Raw genomic sequence first — 20,270 nt, forward strand, 5'->3', positions numbered from 1 at the left:
CTTAGCAGTACTAAGTTTGCTTGTCGTTAAGAATGCCGTTCCCAACTCCACGGTAAACTCCATGAATATAGAAACATTCTTAACTCTAAGCAAACTCTTGTTAACGCTGCTAAGTATACTCATGCAACCCACCTCAGGAGCGGAACTAATGATGTCTACGCTGGCAGATCAGAGAGATAGCAATCACCCGCAGGAGCATTGTGGGTGAAGGTGACTGGCATTGAATGGCCGGGGCGTTTCTACTCAAATCGTATTCATAAGAGAGGAAGACAGAGTGGAAAAAAAAAATTTTTTTTTGATAGAAAAATAGATAAATACTGGTGCGCGGCGTCTTTTTATTTCTAAGCATGATGGTCAGTTATACAACATTAGGCTGCAGGGGAAAAAATAAAAACAGACACGCCGCATCAGAATGGAAGAATCATTAATGTTGGGTTGTGAAGAAATCTGCAAAATTAGATATGCATTTTAAGAACTCCCGCTGCAAAGAACAGAACCATCTCACTTCAGCCCTTGTTGCCTTGAGTGCCAGAGTGGAGAAAGTGGTGATACAACTATGATGGGTACCAGCATACTGTGGCATCAGAGGCAACGAAAAAGCGGACATTCTGGCAAAAGACAGTGCACAGAAGGAGCAGACCAACAAACTGGTGTCATACAATAAAATCAAGACAATCGAGGCACAGCAAGGAATAAAGTGGCGCCCCCAGCACCCCAAATATAACCCAGAAAACAGATACCATTTGCTGGAACGACGGGAACAGGTCAAGATCTTCCGCCTGAGGACTGGACACAACCGCCTGCTCCACCATATGCACACAAAATTTGGCATTGGACAGAGTGGAGAGTGCCCTTGTGGTGAGGGACCAATGACAACCGACCACATCCTTCAAGACTGTAGGACGCATGCAGCATCCAGGAGGAAGTACTGGCCAACACCGACAGCAGTGGAAGCCAAACTGTTCGGCACCCTGGAGGAGCTGCGACGGACAGCAGCCTTCATCGGGGACATCGGGCTGCTCATCTAAAGCGAATAGTGACATTTCCCCTCCCAAGCAGTCCCCCCACCCCCATCTAGTATCACTTGTCAAGTTGGGAAAACACGTCAAGTTAAACTAACGAACACCGTGACTATCACACACACACACACACACACACACACACACACACACATATACACACAGAGTACACACACACACATACACGCATGCGCGCGCACACCACTGCACGGCACGGCCGCACACACACATCATACAGCACACATGCACACAGTGCTCACACCACGGCAATCTCTCTCTAAAATAAAACAACAAACAAACAAAAAACGTCTCTCTCTCTCTCTCTCTCTCTCTCTCTCTCTCTCTCTCTCTCTCTGGGTATTCCACTGACATCAAGAAAACACTTACGGAACATGGATTCGGCCGTCAGTCTGGTTTGGATGTGTCAAGGAGAAGGGCACGAGAGCGGCTTTGTAACTGGATTTAAAGATAGACTTATAGCTTGCTACAAACCAAAAGTGGCACGGAAAAATAGAGAGCTTATGATAGGTATAAATGGTTCTATCAATTTAAAACATTATTTCAAACAGAGAACTATATCAAGTTCGTAACAGTGGTATAAAATCTGCTTTGCGAGGTTCAGATTGAGAGCACTTGGACATGATCATACAGGAGATCAAGATGATAAAAGAGTCCAGAAGGCAGTCCAGCAAGGCCAGCAGGGGCAGTGGACAACATGGGAAAATGTACTTCAAAGGAGCCTCAGCTAGAGCGACATGTGGAACACGGCCCCTCTGAGGATCAGCTTCATCTTAAGATCTGTGTATGCTCTCCTTCCCTCGAATACAAACTTGGTGAAATGGGGAAAAACAGATGACCCTGCATGCCCACTCTGCCATGGCAGACAAACAGTAGAACATGTCCTCAGCTCATGCAAAGCAGTGTTGAGCCAAGGACGGTACACATGGACGGAGGCACAACCAAGTGCTAAAAGAAATTGCACACGCCTGTGGTGAGCACTGTCCAAACAACCCCACCAGAAGTTCGAGTTGAGTTCCTTTCTGCAGAAAACAATAATGTCTGGCCAGCGGAACAGTATCCAAAATTTCCAAGGCATGGAAACGCGCGTGGGCTGCTTTATGGTGCCAAAGATCGGGAATGCACAGTTGACTTACCTGAGGGGAAGAAACACCCAGAAATCATCACTGAGCAAGAGCGGCATGAGACCTGACATAGTATTCCACCCCAAGGCAACGAAACAAGCGATTCTGATTGAGCTCACCGTGCCATACGAAAGCACAATGGAGGAAGCCCACATCTACCAGACCGAGAAGTATCAGTGCCGCTAGTCTAGCTAGCAACCTGAGAGAATCTGGCTTCCAAGCCAAAGTCCTCGCCATAGAGATTGGTGCAAGTGGGTTTGTGAGCGCATCTGCTTATATACAGTCTCATGAAACAGCTGTCGATTTCTGACAGATAGAACATGGCCTCTGAAGGCAATGTCAGAAGCAGCAGAAAAGTGTTCCAGTTGGATCTGGTCGAGGAGGAATGAAAGTAAACTTCATGACTAAATTTCCCTACTCAAACTAGGCGTACGATAGCTCCGGCAGTGGTTAAAACGTCTGCCAGAAAAGGTGACTCAGTCCTGAAGTGGGGACCACCCTGGAGGCGCGGGTTCGAACCTGCTGAGAACCAGGGGGAAAAAAAAGAGAAAAACTTGAAAAGGCGGCAATACAAGGGCATCCAGGACTGAGTCATGACCTGGGTGCGGCACGGCCCCCTTAAAGTGTAAGGAATTATGGGCCGAAACACTTGACTGAATGGGGCTTCTTCTCTGAAGACCTTGTACTGTCCAGCTCTCCCTAGAGTTTCTTGGCATCAAGGTGCCGCTCATCCCTTAGTAGTTTAGTTTGCTTTGATTATGTTTTTCCTTTCTGTTCCATGATATGTTTTGCACCATTTTTGTTCTGATTTGTACCTAGAGCTTTACAGCTAATGACATTAAACATTTCAGTACTGTGTGTGTGTGTGTGTGTGAGAGAGAGAGCTCACTGTTTTCCCTCAGAAAATATAATACCGGCATTCATTCTCTCTCTTGGTTGGTTAAAAATGTTTCAGCATGCTTATCAGTAGGTACATGTACATGGCTCGACGCACTTTGCCATGGTGGATATGTTTTTCATTCGTATAATCGTGCATTTTCAGTGTCCACAGTTTTGTTTGGTTTCGTTCTACTTGCGCAGTATACATGTTTCCACTTCTCTGTCGTGCATCACGTTTTATGACTTACCTCCCCTAACAGGAAGTTTCCGTCTCTCGTCCTTCGGGGGAACTCACGCAAACAATGGCAGACTTCGACACCATTTACGAAGAGAGAGATGAGGAAGAAAACTTACCAGACTACACAGTGGCAGTAGTTCCGGACCCCATAGTTATCCGAGGGGCGGGGAACGTGACAATGTTAGTATTTACATGGAAATAATGTGAAGGCCATTGTCCATAAGCGCAAAATCATTCACGAAACCAGTACAGTCGTACATTCTTTTCTTCCATGGTTGACGAGTTGTCAATTTTGTGTCGTGTTGTCAAGCATAAATAGACTATGCGATTCGAAATAGTTTTTGAACGTAAATCAATGAAGAAACATTTGGCTGTCATAGCTAAAGCAAAATAGTTAGAGGTCGCATGAAGCATACAAATGGGCAACTTGGAGCTTTTTTACTTTGTTCGTTGTTGGGATATCCCAGACACAGTTGGCGTTACAAGGTCCGCCTCAGCTAAGGTTCGGACATTTGTTATATATAATGATCAGGAAGCAGAATGAGTTGAACGTTTCTTTATTTGGATGCTGCTGTTAACATGAACTGATGAGGACATGCATGTGTGAACCGTGAAGTAAACACCAGGAAATAATTGATTTGATGTTTTGTTACATTAGTTGTTTTACTTAGAGTTACACTACAGCCAAGAATCTCACTTCACATGTTTATGGTATCAGAAAATTGGTTAAGTTTTTCAGTTGATGGCAATCTGTATCAGCTTAAACAGCAACTATAACAGTTTTTTATGCCCATAGTAAAACTAATTCCTTAGGACTTTGATATATGGTGTTTAGCAGGGATTTTCGAGAATATAAATTATAATCTTCTGATTCATCAATGCAATTAATGCATACTTATATTGATGTTTTTTGTACTGGTTATTGTTCACTATTGTCATTTTTTTCATATATTTTTCCCCAAATCCAGTTCCTCCTTTCAAAGTAATCTGTGTTAATGAAAGCATATTTCAACTACCATTTCCTACTCCTACTTTTAAAGTAAACTAATCAAAGCAAAGCTTACCTCTGATGTTTCAAAGGTTAGAATTAGGACCAGGTTAATACCTAGAATGCTACACGGAGGCATGCATGTACATGCATATGCTTATGCATGCACACTTGTGCATCCTTCATTCATAGCTGCATGTGATGTAATCATGCCATCTTCTGATCTTGAAATATAGATCAGTAGATAATTGTCAAGAAAATATTGCTTTCCACAATTCTGAAAAGCATTTTCTTCATCATTTCTAATAATATAGGACTACATCAGTTGACACTTAAGCTGAAATTGATGGTGAGACTCAGAGATAGAAGTATTAACCAGAGTTGATTGAAAATGTTTCTTGAGTAATCTTGTTGAAAATTGCAAGTTCAGTGTGTTGATTGTAGAATAAGTATTTTTTTGTAGTTTACTTTAATTAAACATGTACCTGTGTGTAGCATTGTTTGTCAGTCAGAAAATATAGTCTACTTTACAACAGTGTGGTTCGTCCATTGGGATCGACGAGGACCATCTAGTCATCCTGGGGGTTGGTGGGATGGGCTCTGTGGGTGCGCAGATGACTGGTCAGGCCAATCCGTGCCCAGAAGGTTCTGACGCAGTGTGGACAGGGGATGGTGGCAGCTGTCAGGGACTTGCTGACACTGCTTTTCCTGGCCTGTCTGCGTTGCTCTGCTGCAGCGATTCTGTTGGCCTCACAGGATTTGGCGCCTTTGTGGACAGCTGAACGCCACTTTGGTCTGTCCATTGCATTCAGCTCCCATGTGTCGTGGCTGATGTTGAAGGCCTTCAGAGAAGCTTTCAGAGTGTCTTTGAAGCACTTCTTTTGGCCTCCATGGGAGCACTTGCCATGTTGGAGTTCGCCGTACAGCAGTTTCTTGGGGAGCCGGTGGTCTGGCGCAGCTGGGCCTGCATCCAGATGGTGTAGATGCTGGGCATGTTTGCACGAGTGAGCACCTCTGTGTCAGGGATCTTCTCTTGCCACTTTATGCCGAGAAGTTTTCTGAGGTTGGTGGTGTGGAAGTGGTTCAGCTTTTTGGCATGGCATTTGTAGACTGTCCGTGATTCACATCCATAGAGCAGTGTGGTGAGAACTATGGCCTTGTATACTTTGGGCTTCGTCTCCAGGGTGATGCCTCTCCTGTTCCAAACGTTCTTATGGAGTCTGTCGAAGGCAGTGCTGGCTTTGGTGAGTCTGGCATTCACCTCGTCATCGATGATAACTGTGCGAGAGAGTGTACTGCCCAGGTATGTGAACTTGTCCACTGCGTTCAGTCGTTAGTCGTTGCCCGTTGATGAAGATGTTTGGTTCAACGTAAGGCTTTCCTGGAGCTGGCTGGTGCATCACCTCAGTCTTCTTTGTGCTGATTGTGAGGCCATAATTTGACCACAATGGAATATGTTCAAGAAAGAGAAGGGAGAGTACTTTTTGATTTTATCTTAAAACATGCAATGCAAATAACACCTGCAGGTTACCATATCAATTAGCCTGAGAGTTGACTGTTACACACTGGATTCTGTCCTGCAAGCTTATTTGACCATCTTTTGTTGCAGATTTGGCCTTAGCAACAAGTTTGAAACAGAATTCCCTCAGGGCCTGTCAGCAAAGGTAAATTTCAGATTACAGTAAATTGTTTGGTAGGCTGGAGAGTATTATATAGGAACAAGAAGTTTGCAAGATTAAGTGATTGCTAGATTGTTGGGCTGAAAATTCAGTACAGTATTAAGTGATTGCTGGATGTTTGAAGGAATTGTTTCACCCTTATCTTCTGTGGCCACTGAGTAGCTTTATTCTCACAACTTTCTCTCTCTCTCTCTCTCTCTCTGAATGGCCATACACATTCACATAGCTGCCAACCATTCCTAATTTTTACTGAATTTTTCTGAATTTTAGCACTGATTCCGAAATTATGATTTTCTGCATATTTTTCAAGATATCAACAAAAAACAACAAAAATGTGAGAAACTGAGCCTGCTTGCTGGGTTCGTACACCAGTCCATGTCTTTTGGTTGAAAAAGTTACTGTGCACATGCAAGGCGCCAGTGCTGTTTTACCAACATGGCATCGAGTTGTGAAAGTCGATGTGATGTCGGCAGCAAATCAGTTAAAAAAAAAAATAAAAAAAAAAGGATTTATCAGGGCTTTACTTAGAGTAAAGGAACAGTTTTCATTTATCGATTTACACCACGCCCCCCTTCCAAACCGATTCCCCATCAGGATTCCTGATTTTGGGTCTGGAAGGTTGGCAGCTATGCATTCATTTTTTGTTTCATTTCCCCCCAAATGGTCATACCATGGCTTCTTTCGCACTCTTCCAGTACTAGCAAGCAGTGTATGGGGAGTTGTCATTGTCAACTGCTGTCGCCAAATACCAGGCAACACCTTGTTACTAGTATTAGTATATATGCTATGGTGCTCAGTGGATGTCTGTTTTATTCAGAATATTCAGGACTTCCATGAAAACCGTGTTTTTTGTTAATCTATTCCTCAGGCTAGACAACCTCTCTATGGTGTGGAAACCAAGTGCCTATGATATCAACAGCAGCAATGATTGTAATTTGTATGAATCTAGATGCTGCCAACAAAGACATTCACATGAACTTGGTACAGGTAGGGATGCGGAGCAGAAATTAAAGTTGATGTCAACAGAAAAGCTGGGCATGAAAGGCCTCTGGATTTGAGATTTTCTTTCTTTCCTTTTCATGACAGTCAGTGAGAATGAAGATGACTTGGACTCAGTTACACTTTTACAGTGGTTTAATGTTACTCTGTTTTTGCTTTTCAAAATATAGCCCAGCTTCAATAAGGCATTAGAGATTTAAAAAACAACAATAACAAAAAACAAAAAACTCGAAAAAATTCTGGTATAATAGTGGGAAATTGAAACTTGCATGAGGTGGGGTGGATAACACTCAACTGTGTGGTTCCATTCTGTCTTCATGAACAGTTGCACACTTGACTCTACTTCTCTAGTTAGGAGCTAGCCAAAGTCAGCACTTAGTACAAGTTCATGTGTGTGATGTATTTGATTCCGTGGTTTTCTACTTGATAGTATGACTAGACAGAGCAAATGGTTGACTGAATGGTTTTTACATGCTGCTTTATGATGCTCACACACACACACACACACACACACACACACACACACACACACACACACACACACACACACACTAAAGCTTGCCTGTATTTAAAAAAAAAAGGTTTATTATCATCATTCATAATTTCATTTTATTTCATTTTGAGATAACACTGCTGGTTTCAACTGGGGTTTCTAGCATGAGATAAATTAATATTATATGTCTTAGGTCAGCCCAGCAGCTGCTGCTCAAGCAAAGTAATTATGAGAGATCTTTTAGGCCAGCTATAAATGGAGTTTTCATTAGTTTGGCTTTTTACCATCTACTTTAAAGCTTTTTTTTACTTTGTTGCTTTAAACGCTGTCCCTGTGTAAAACTGACACGCATGCTCTCTCCTCTTCCACAGGTGTGCTGAAATTCTCCCCCTCCCACCCCCCTTACCCCCAAGTACTGATTCTAGTACTTTCCTGTTATACATTTAAAAGGGTTTGGCCAGTGCTTGAATCCTATCAAGTTTGGTATGTTTGAGATGAAGAAACTAAAGGCTTTCAGGTTAATTTGAATATACTTTCAAGACTTTTTATAATTAAAAAAAGATGTAATCATATACATAAAAAGGCAACCAAAACAAACAAACAAACAAACAAACAAAAATGTTTGGAGTCAATTGATCAATACTGGAACATAATATGTAGAAAAAAATTATATATATGCCACTATGAACTAGTTCGTTTTTACAGCATTTTACAACTGAATGAAAATGAATCACCCAGCTGTTGATCAAACACACCACAGACAATTTCTCCACAATGGTAAGCGCACACCTGTTGGTCCACTGATGAGTTGTGTATATTATGTACAGTCAAGTGTTTCTCACTGCTCCAGGGCACTCAGAGGAAAAACAAACAAAAAATACCCATCATTTTCCCACAGTGAGAAAAAATTTCACTCTGTAGCAGAGCAGAAGCCAGAACAGGCATACAAAATAGTAAGCCACGCAATTTTCACATCTGGTTCAAAGCAAAATCTCTGTCTCTCGCTCACTCTCTCACTACTCCCTCCCAGTTCATGTTCTTTTTTTTTTTTTTTCCCCTCAAAACCCATAGAAGGCTGTGTGTAGGATCTGAAAGTTGTGAAGTCAGCAGCTTGTATGGTAGCCTTTGACTTGAGAAAAGGAAACAGTATGCGTATATTTCATTGAAAGTTTCACTTTCTATAGAACTATGAAAGGAAACATGCATTTTGCATGTTTGCTTTAAAGTTTTACTTTCACTTCAGTAAAGACTAAAAGGAAACAATTTGCATATTGTGAAGTTTGACTTTCAGTGCAGTTAAGGAGAAAATGTTGATTACCAATATATTTTAACGAACCCCTTGACTGCTCCTGACGAGTAACCTTGGATAGGCTTGTAACTGAAGAAAAATCACTTCACGGAGGTAAAATTGAAGTTACAGGTCAAGGTATTAATCACTATGGTGTATTTGGACTTGTTCGTAAGTTCCTATTGGGCTTGCATTACTTCTGTTCAGCAAAAGTAATTAAACACTTAATATATATACAGAAAGTCTTTTAATTACATTTCAAATTCATGCAAGAACTGTTTTTTACAGGTTTTAGGGATAATTATGCATGCTTTTCTGTATATATACATTTTCTGTATATGTATATTTGCAGGTTGCACCAGAAGAATTCCGAGCTACCATCCTGCGGATCAACAGTGTTTTGCGCAAGGCTCTTCCAGTCAATGTGAAGTGGTTGTTCTGCGGTTGTGTATGTTGTTGCTGCACACTAGGATGTTCCCTCTGGCCTGTGATATGTCTCAGCAAAAGGGTAAGTTGTGTCTGCTGTGCAAACCTGTCACTGATTCACTTGCGAATGGATGGGATACATGCTGTGGTGTCTTCACTTGAATATTAAGAGTATACAGTTGTGTGTGTGTGAGAGTGAGAGACAGAGAGAGAGAGTGTGTGCAATTAGTCTTTTTACACATGTCATGCATCAGATACATGACTCTGTCTTCATTTTGCAGACTCGTCATTCAATCGAGAAAGTGTTAGACTGGGAGAATAGTCATCTGTACCACAAGGTCAGTGAGGACGAATTACAATCATATTATTTTTGTTTCTTATGTGATACAAAATTTACACAAGAGGGATGTGTGAGAGAAAAGAGAGAGAGAGAGAGAGTGGTTTAGAGCTTCAGTGAGTAAATAATTGAATTTGTACACAATGTGTGTGTAATTGTATGTGTTACTGAATGGTTAACATGGGTGTGGGTGTGTGTGTGTGTGTGTGTGTGTGTGTGTGTGGACCTAATACTGTTAGTTGTCATAATGTATTTTTTATTAGTTTTCTATTGTGACTTATAACAGCTAGCTGTAGAGTAGCTGCTAATGTCCATTACTCTGGGCTACACTTCCAGAATGTATTAAAATTTCAGAGCTTGCTCTTTTTGGAAAGTCACAAAAGATTTACTTGCCATGGCAGTTCAATGAATTTAAAAAACAGGATAATGGAAATGATGAACTCATGAAATAGCAATTTTACATGTCTTTTTTGTTGTTGGTTTTTTTTTGGGGGGGCGGGGGGGGGGGGCTCTTTCAAATGTGTATCAAATTTTATTGGATTTGTCGTGTGTGTGTTTTTAATGTGTATTTGGGTGTGTGCTGCATGTTCAACAAAGTTCGTATGACTGTAGACATACAGTGTTTTTGGATGTTTGAAAGTTCTATATGAATATTACTGTTGTCATTAATATTGTGCATGTCATGACTGTGCAGTTGGGACTACACTGGCGGTTACACAAACAGAGGTGTGATTCCAGCAGTATGATGGAATATGTAAGTTGATTCTGTGTTTCCTCATTTCTGTCTGTCTCTGACAGCCTCAGTATGTATTTATCTGTTGTTGTTTTTTTTCTCTTTATTTGGTTGATCATTGATTATGAAACATTTCACTTCTGAATCTTTTAGGATCATGTGTTGATAAATACAGGAAACAGTTTTTTGTTGTTGTTTTTCTTCCGTGTGTGTGTGTGTGAAACCAGTTTCAAGTTCATGTCCCCCAGAGCATACAAGAGAATAGAAATTTGCATGTGAATCATTGAATGATTAACCAATTCAGTGCCTATAAAATGTCAGCTGACATCCTACGCAAAACGATTCCATTTTTTATTGCATTTTTTTTTTATTGCGGTTGGACATATTTGTAGTTGGGCAGTCCTGATATGGCCCTGTGCTGTCAGCTGGACTATTAGCAACAATAATTATAATGATAATGGAGCATGTGTGGAAAGAGGTTTGCTTCATATGCAAAAAGGCATTGAAAAACTTTGCCTAGCAAAGACAGTGTCCCACAAAACTTTGTCCAGCAAAGACTGTCCCAGTCGGCAAATTTACATGATTTTGCAAACTGTGCTAATGATTATGAATAAGTTTAACGATGGAGATGGATCTCTCTTGTCTGATGATTTGTTTGAACATGAATGTGAATGACAGCCCATTTGATGCTAGTTTAGCCCATCTATTTAATCAGACAGCATCTTAGAGTGGGTGACTCTGACTGACAAGAAGGTGCAGAGCAGCAATGGGAGAGGAGAGTGAGAGGAGTGATGTAAGACAATGGGTCAAATGAAATAGGTTGAATGCCAGTCAGAGGGTGTGGAAGGAGGCATGGCTGTGGACTTCAGTGAAGCGCACGTTCAGCCATGCGTTTCATGAAAATGTGCATTTAATTACACTTAATTAACCGTGATTATTATTTATTTATTAATTTTTTTTTTTCTCAAGGCCTTACTAAGCTGTTGGGTTACGCTGCAGGTCAGGCATCTGCTTGGCAGATGTGTAGCATATATGGATTTGTCCGAATGCAGTAACACCTCCCTGAGCTACTGATACTGATACTGATACTTTACAACAAGCATGCTGTTTCTTCTGACTTGTTGGGACAGTTATTCAGATACATGTCTACACGAGTTGTGATTTGTTATAATAATAATGGACATTTATATAGAGTGTTTCTCCAGAAATACTGCTCAAAGTGCTTTACATTTCGTTCCTCTCTCCCGCCTCCTCATCAGTACTCCCCTCCACCCACACCTTCCCCACCCCCACACACGGAAGCACGTGCCAGAAAACACTCACGCAACTGAACTTTGGAAACCACCCACTGGGGCCCTCCAGAAAATGCATCCCTGCAACACGCACTTAGGCACACACACACACACACACACAAACGCACGGACGCTTACCAGCACCCCGCCACACACACATGGCAAACGGCCTCTCCACAACAAAACATGCACCCAAAACCAAATCACACCAAGATCAGGGAAAAAACAAACAAAATAAACTGCTATTACTGCTGTTGGAAAAGATGTGTTTTCAGAGCAGACTTAAAAGGTTTCAGCGAGACAGAATGACGCACATTTTCTGGTAGATTGTTTCTTCTTTAGAATAGGGGTTTTTAAAGGCCTAGTATCAGAAGTAGAATGAAGGTGACGAGTTGGAATGTACACTTCAAGGAGGTCAGAGAGGTAGCGAGGACCAGAGCTTGAGTGGGCAGAAAACGTTTGAGCAGAACAAGCTTGTATTCAGTTCTTTTTGAAACTAGTTGCCAGTGAAGTGAGTGGAGAGAGGAGTAACTTGTTCCAATTTGGAGGATCTGAAAATAAGTCGAGTAGCATTGTTCTGAACTTTTTGAAGTTTTATCCAGTGAAGTTTTTGGAATGCCAGCAAGAACAGAATTGCGGTAATCAATCCTAGACAAAACAAATGCACAGACTAACCTTTTGGTTGCTTCCATAGACAGGTAATGACAAATAGAACTAATTCTTTGCAACTCAAGACAAGCTGATTTGCAAATGTTTGAAATGTGTTGCTGAAGTGACAGACTGTGGTCAAGACAAACACTGAGGCTCCACAGTGATTGGGAGACAGGAATGACAGTGTTGTTAACCAGAAGAGAATGAGGGAGAGATGGGTGGTTCATAAATTTCTTGGGGCAAGCAAGCAACAGTTCAGTCTTTTCATCATTTAGTTGTAGTTTGTTGAATGTCATTCAAGATTTCAAATCTGTTATACACTTTTGCATGTGTGTCATCAGTTTATCAGTTCCAGCAGTAGAAGCCGACTAGTAGAGTTATCTTAAACTTATAACTTGTTTTATTTTCTTCTGACAACAAGCATGCTGTTTCCAGATGCATTTTGTTTGTTTTCATTTTGGATGTTATTTAGTGGAGTGGAAACAGACTTTTTTGTTACACATTTTTGAATGCCTGAACAATTATCTACAATCAAAATGATTTGGGAAAAAAAGCCCAAATTCAGATTGCTCATTCATTTTCCTTCACAAAAACAATTTCTTTCTGTATCTTCTATAGTTTTGTGCTTAAACTGTTTAAAATTTATTACCGCTGAGTCCTCAAAATTCCCTGGAGAGAACATATTTTACAGAACTCTCTGGCACTGAATGGGTTAAAACTTGTTGTGATGCCAGTGTTACCAGTTCATTACATTATTGACAGCTTACATACCATGTGTATCAGTTAAGTGAATTGACAAGAAAACACATTTCAGCCATTCAGTTTTATATTTGTGTTGGTGTGTATGTGTAATCGCATTATCTTTTAGCTTATAACCACAAGATTACCTGCTGCAAGGTCTTGATCATTGCGTCCTTAGTGTACAGTTTGCATGTTACCTTTGAAGTTTCCAACTCTTCATTGCATTATTTCAGATGACTATTGAGAACCCGGTTACATTGTTAACCCTTTGAGCCCTGACCACCGCATTACCGGTGGTAGAGAAAAATGACATAATGCCTAGCCACCGGTTGAGCGGTGCGTAAACACTTGTGTCGTGTTTTGCTATTGGTTGACTTACATCGAAGAGCCAATCAGAAAAAACGAAGTATTCTGACAGTGAATGTAGTACCAACATGGCCACGCCTTTTCATTGTGTTTTGTGCATGTGCTTTAGATAAAAAAGATTGATTTCAATATAAGTCAACCAATAGCAAAACACGACACAAGTGTTTACGCACCACTCAACCGGTGGCTAGGCATTATGTCATTTTTCTCTACCACCGGTAAAGCGGTGGTTAGGGCACTCTTTTTATATCTGCCGTGACACATTAAATACCAATTATTTGCAAATTTTGGCTCAGGAGCTCAGGCAGAAGGGTTAAAATTGCTCAGGAACTCAGGGCTCAAAGGGTTAATTGTTTCAAGAATACTTGGCAGGGAAATCTGTCTAGCCTAACTTATACAGAGTTAACATTTTTTATACTTGAGTATGAGTATTTGTTAAAAAAAAAAATATTTTGTCAAAAAAAGAAAAAAAAGAAAGAAAAACAACAACAACAACAAAATACAACAACCACCTATCCATTTCTTCAAAAATCCAAATTTCATATTTACAGGATATATCCTTTACCTTCTTTTAACACACTGTTGTTTGTGTGCAGGTGCTTTACGTCGAGTTCATTCCAAAAATACCAATCTTCCGACCAGACTAACATAACGTTAGCTGTCATATCAAGCATCTTCACATGACACCCGTCACCTCTCTATCATGTTGCCGTCGTCATGGTCTGCCGATCTCATCATGTGATCCACTGGTGCTTATCAGCTCACTGTTGTCATCCTCATCGTCCTCATCGTTGTCATCCTATATAGATTGAGCATCAGTCAACAGGGATATGTCTGTATACAAAGTGATCAGTGCATGAGAGCACAGTTTTGCCTTCAACCATGTGTCAAATTTCTGTTGTTGTTTTTAAAATTTATAGTTAGAAACCACATTTACCTGTCAAACGCCAGCGTGTTGGAACTTAGTGATAAGATGTATTTATCTGTTGGGAGTATGTCCAGCCATACCTCTGTACAGCCTTTGTGTGATAGAGTGGAATGGAAGCAAGTTAGTGTGTAAAGTGTCAGAATGGGAATATTCACTTTTTTGCCCACTTAGTTGTGGACCAAAGAGGATATATATATATATACTTTTTATGTGAAACATTTGTTGGTAAACATGGATGAAGTAACACAAAGATTTCCCCTTTCTCTCCACATACACTTTTTCTCTTCCGAGACTTTTTTTTTTTTTTTTACAAGCCTTAACCCACACCAGTCCACTTTGGTAACAGAAATTGGGAAAACAAGTTTTGCATAATTAGATAAGAAGTTAGAATTATCTGTTAGTAATTTTCAAATATAAAATTGAAATTACTTTTAGTGTTAATCTGCATGAGAAGAAATATATCTAATTAATGATATTTATAGTGAAAACATCTGCAAAAATTCTGAATGTTTTGGTAGGACAGGGTTATAAATAGATACAGGCAAATTCATGTTTGAGCATTATGCAGTGTTTTATAAGTATAATTGAAATATATTTCTGGATATTTTTTTTCTCCAATCATTTGTTGTTAAACTACACAAGAGATCTGTCCCCTGAAGTTGGTGACAAGGCAGCGGTTTGAAGCAAGTTACAGTTGCTGTGAAATCTGGCTGTTATTTCAGATTTGCCTAAGACCAACCATACTGTTCTTGCCAATCGTAGTTGTCTCATTGTTACCTGTGTTTGTGGGCTGAAACTCGGGCACTTGTTTTAACCCCATCATTCTGGCAGCCATGCATACATTGTCAGAGGTTGTGTATGCTGGACATTTTTATCTATATAATCCACCAAGTATGACAGATTACATGATCTTTTATGTGTCTGAATTGATCTTTGATGCGTGTATACAACATTTGAAGCGGGTTAAGGCACTAACAGATCTGTGCAGTATTTTGATCTGAGAGGATGGGTTCTCTAGAAAAAAAATCTCCTATCCAAGCACACTTTACACCACTAGAATTCAAATGTCAGACCAATTTGAACCTGAAACCCTCAAGATGAAAGTCTGAATTTGCACAGTTATCACAACCCAAACATATTTCTGAAACTTGTTGCGCATCATGTGTAAATAACAGAAACTCACAGACCTTGCTGTGTTAGATTGTACACCTGGTGGATTACACCAGGATTTGCTGAAAACAAGGTATGGTTCAAATAAGAGTGCAGTGTCACATTAAATCAATGTGGTTTCAATTAGACTGGGATTGATAGAACTTTGAGTTTTGCAGGTATAGCAGCTAGAGATGTCTTTTGCACGGTTGCTTGATATTGTCTATATTGTTTTATTTCTTCTTCTTTTTGTATCATAAAGACATGTATATGCTTACACTTTTATTAATCACAGTTTCTTGAGATAATTTTCAGTTTCTCACCCAGTAGCGGACTGTAATTATACTTTGAATGAATAAACAAATAAGTCATCAAAAACTATTCCGTATGTAACATCTGTCCAGTTTCCAAAAACATTTGCCATTTGTTTTCAAAATACAAAGATTGGGCATCTTTGTTCCTTTTCTTTTTCTCTTCTTTTTTTTAAATTTTTTTTTTAACTTTGAATATCCTTAAGAAAACATCACATAGTTTTCAACCAGTCAAGCTATCATTTTAACAGATTGCTTCAAATCAATTTACAGTTTATGAATTGAATTGGTTGAATAAATCAAGATAAAGGCAAAAAAAAAAAAAAGAAAACCATATGATCAGCGCACACTAATACTTTTTACTTTTCATTTCTCATGAGCTTATTCAGTGATCCAGGCATCAAGGCAATGTGAAACACGTTGTTTCATCAGAAGCTTAGCATATTTATGGCTGAACTAATGTGTTCCTTAAAATGAGAAGTATTTCTTAAATGCCTCACAAAATTAAAACACAATATTTTTCTTTTTTGAATATGGCTGAAAGAGGGACTGTCAACACATAAATACTTTTCAGCAAATAGTTATATCAGAGCAGCTACAGATTTGTTGCCATTAGTTACTTCAAATTTGTTTGAAAGGTGTGGAAAGGAAGACTTTGATTAAAAGGTAATATTGCCATGTTGATTGTTGCTTTCATTACCTTGAAAAGTTATTGTTTCTGTTGGGATATTTCTGAGTTTAGTGCCTTAGTCTTAGGTAGACCATTTTTCCCTTCCACCATTTGTACATTTTTTAAAGGTTTTCAGTTAATAATCAGGACTTGACAAAGTAGTTTATTTTGCACCGCACGAGTTTACTGGGGCCCCAGTTCCCATGGGCTCGATTTTATCATGGTTTGTTGTGTGTTGTTATTGGCGTTGATCATTTTCCAAGCAAAGCACTATGTTCACAAATTGTACATTCCAGAAGAAATGCTATAATGTTGGTGTCATAACGGGGAAATGGAACAAGCAAGTGCGAGAATACAGTTATATATATTGTTGTGTCTGTTTTACTTGTCTCTGCTAAATGATGGGTCTTCATGTGATGCGCAAGGCATCGTCTATTTTTGTTTCTTTCTGTTCTTTCTCTTTCCAAATCATGTTTTTTTGGCAGTGGAAAAGTATGTGGATACCTGATCAGGAAGGGTGAAAATTGTGTGTGAAAAACAAAACAGATGGTGCATCTTTTTACTTGTGTAGTGATAGACTGGCTGATTTTAGTCATATAGATCTGTGTACAAAATTATGTACCTGTAATCTTTCTGTTTTGTTGTAATTCTTCGCATTCTCTCTTTTTCTGCTGTTGTTTCATATTATCATTGTACATGGGTAATTGGGCTGTTGTGTTTTCTGTGCCTGTGACAGAGTAAATGAAAAACTGTGCATGTTATTTGTCATGTAGATTCTGTATGAATGTAAATCCAAATTTTGTTTGAGATGAAATCAGTGAATGTTGAATTATGTGTATTCTAGTCACTGGACTTACAGTGTGGTTTTGCAACTTAGACATAATCAGTTAGAAGGTTTGTATTGTTTTGTTATTTTCACCTGGGGGTGAGGGCTAAACCATGTCATTCTGAGCATAATGCCAACTCTTTTTTGTGTTTTTTATGTATCCATATTTATTATGAGCTAACTTTGATATTCCTGTTTGTTTCTTCTGCAGTAGACAAACAATAGTTGAGATGGGTGTGTAGTTTTCATTAGTACTGTTGCTCTGTGTCTCTTCCTCCATGTCTCTCAGTCTCTCTATGTCTAGAACTCGTCTCTGTCACTGTCTCTCTCTCAAAAGATTGAAAGAAGAAGGATGTAAAGAAATTTAATCGGGTTGCCCCTTTTGTCTCACTCTTTCTCTTTCTCTTTCTCTCTGTCTCTATGTCCTCAGTCTCTGTCACTCTCTGTCTTTTATTCATATACTCTTATTTTACTACCTGTGTGCTGAAACCACTCCCCCTCCCCCCGTCATGTGTTAGCAACATCAATGGTTAAGCATTAAAGAAAACCTTTTGTCTCCCCCACCATTTATCCCTTCCCCTCCTTCCTTCTCTCTCTTTTCATTAAGCACACACACACTCTCTCTCTCTGTCTTGTCCATCTTTCTTTCTGTCTGTCACTCTTCGTATGTCTCTCTGCCTGTCACTCTCTTTTGTCTGAGTCTTCCTTCCTCCCTTTTATTTTCTCTCTTCTGATCAATAACTTATTAATATTATTATTATTAATATTAGCAATGCTTTGGGCATGTTGACATAATTGAGTTTTTGGTTGGATATTTGTAATTGTGTTTTCAGTGATCATGAGTCTTTTGTAAATGAAAACTTAAGGTAATTAAAAAAAAATTTTAAAAAGGAAAAAAATCATGTGATTAAGTGAAAGCCCCCCCCCCCCCCTCTCCCCAGCACCTCCCCACTCCCCCTCCCCAAATCATCAAGGCAAAATGGTTTAAGTAGTTCTGCACTTTTTTTATGTGTTTTTATTTTTTCTCCTTCTGTTTCAAGTTCATCTGATTGGGCACTTCTATTAGTGCTGTATGGTACATTTCTATTATTCTGAGGATTGAGTGGTGTGTGTGTGTGTGTGTGTGTGTGTGTGTGTGTGTGTGTGAAGTTAAAAAAACCCCACTTTGCTCATATATAATGATTATACATGAAATCCGCATTTTGCAATTCCACTTGATTCTTGGCACTGAACTTTAAGGAGCTTTGTTGATTATGAATTCTGTTGAGTAAGCAGCTCTATTACATTGCAGTTTATTTTCTCATTAGAGTGAGTTTGCATGTGAAGAGTGAAACTTTTTGGGAGGTAGCGGGGGGGAGGGGGGGGATTGCTCACAGAATCTGATTAGTGTTGAGAGTTCATTGTTCTTTCTTAGCATGTCTTGTCTTATCTATGAGTTATTAACTCCTTCCCTACACCCCCACCCCTTCCCTCTCTCTTCCTGGCTGCTCGTTTGTCTCTTTCTCCATGTGTCTATCTTTCTCTCAGCTCATTGAAGTCTTATTTGCTTTCAACTTCAGGTAGTGTTGAATAGACAGTATAGTGCTCAAAACAAATATAATGCTTTAATAGCAGTACATGCATGATTTGGGTAGCCTGTTATACTGTTAAACTGCCATTTTCAGTCATTGATTATCATTAACTTTGTAAGGGAGACATGGGAGATACATATATAACAAATATGCATCATCCTTTTCATGAGTTCATTGTTCTTTCCTCTGGTCTCTGTCTCTGCTGTCCCTTTTTTTTTCTTTTCTTTTTTTTATCTCCCATTATCTCTCACTCTTTTTGTCTTTTTTTGTTTCCTGTACTTGCTGATTTCTTTTTACCTGCATTTGTTTTTGTTTTTTTATCTGTGTATGTACAGTTATATCATAAGCGGGAATTCCATTTAGTTATCATATTTTGTTTCAAAATGATGCTCAGTTGATTGTTGAAAAAAAGAAAAGAAAAGAAATTACATTTTCTTCATGTGTTTTCCATTCAGCTTTCATATAAGTAAACATAACGATAATGATCTTGCACCTAAACTGAACACAGTTTATCTTAGTGTCAGCACCTGAAATCACCTGTGTGGGGAATTTAACTTTTGATGGCTTGATTAAAGTTTATAAGATGTTTTTAATGTAGATTTTCTTTTTTCAGTGGAGATTGAAAATCAGATCAGACCTTTTAGAAGTTTTTTTTTTTTTGGTTGTTTTTCCTTTTTTACCACATGTCCAGCCTGTAAAGTGCAGCAGTCCAATAAGCACCTCCCTGGCTTGAAAAAAGAAAGCAGTCAGCACGTGAACAAGCAGCAAACAGGACAGATGATTTCATGAGAAACCAAAACTGAAGTTCTATAAATGAAAGTAGCAAACAGTGTCACACTTTTCACCTAGAATCAAGCAAGAAGAAAAAGAAACGTCAAAGAGTGGAATGGAATAGATGTTTGCTGAGCAGCAGCAACAGAAATGATTCACTCTTGAGCTTAAACAGCAAATATATTTTTTAGACATAAATGAAGGCAAGTGAGTTACTGTGGCAAGTGTGACCATTTGTGTTGCACAATGTCCAGTTTGCTGGCTGCAAATATCGATGTTTGTGAACTAGTACCAAGTTGTAGGCAAAAATTAGATTTTAGACACTGAACTGCTCGGATGGCAGAAAACCTTTGGATTCATAAAAAGATAAAATCATGATGTGCATTCTAGGCTGGAAATAACAGTAATCGCAACTTGAATGTCTTGTCTTTTTTTTTTTTTTTGTCCTTTATTGTTGTTGTTTTTTTGTATGATGTTCCAGATTTCATGCCATGACTTTAAAAAACAACAACTTTTAATAACATTCTGTATCTCTGTAATTCCAATGCTTGATCAAAATGGATGAAAGGTGTTTTTATGTGTTTCAGTGTATGTTTTTGTTTTCTTTTTCTTTTTGAACAGAAACCAATTTTATTAACAGTTAGTTTGAAAAATCATCTTTTAGAATGCCATTCTTTTCTTTCTGTTCTTTTTTCTTTCTTTTTTTTCTTTTTTGTGCATAAACAGCATATATGACCTGACACGTTTTGCTTTTGCTGAGTGATTATTTTTAA

At 39.1% G+C, this 20,270-nt stretch overlaps 1 protein-coding gene across 1 annotated transcript; it reads left to right on the forward strand.

The window, feature by feature from the left end:
- The first annotated feature begins 3,335 nt into the window (after positions 1-3,335).
- Positions 3,336-19,929, forward strand: LOC143298768 (cysteine-rich hydrophobic domain-containing protein 2-like). Its single transcript, XM_076611712.1, has 6 exons — positions 3,336-3,458; positions 5,876-5,930; positions 9,078-9,233; positions 9,433-9,489; positions 10,183-10,242; positions 13,868-19,929. The coding sequence occupies exons 1-6, from the start codon at positions 3,343-3,345 to the stop codon at positions 13,916-13,918; spliced, it is 495 nt and encodes a 164-aa protein (XP_076467827.1). The 5' UTR covers positions 3,336-3,342; the 3' UTR covers positions 13,919-19,929.
- The last annotated feature ends 341 nt before the right edge of the window (positions 19,930-20,270 follow it).

The sequence above is a fragment of the Babylonia areolata genome, chromosome 24 (genome assembly GCF_041734735.1).
Source record: "Babylonia areolata isolate BAREFJ2019XMU chromosome 24, ASM4173473v1, whole genome shotgun sequence".
Classification (NCBI taxonomy): Eukaryota; Metazoa; Mollusca; class Gastropoda; order Neogastropoda; family Buccinidae; genus Babylonia; species Babylonia areolata.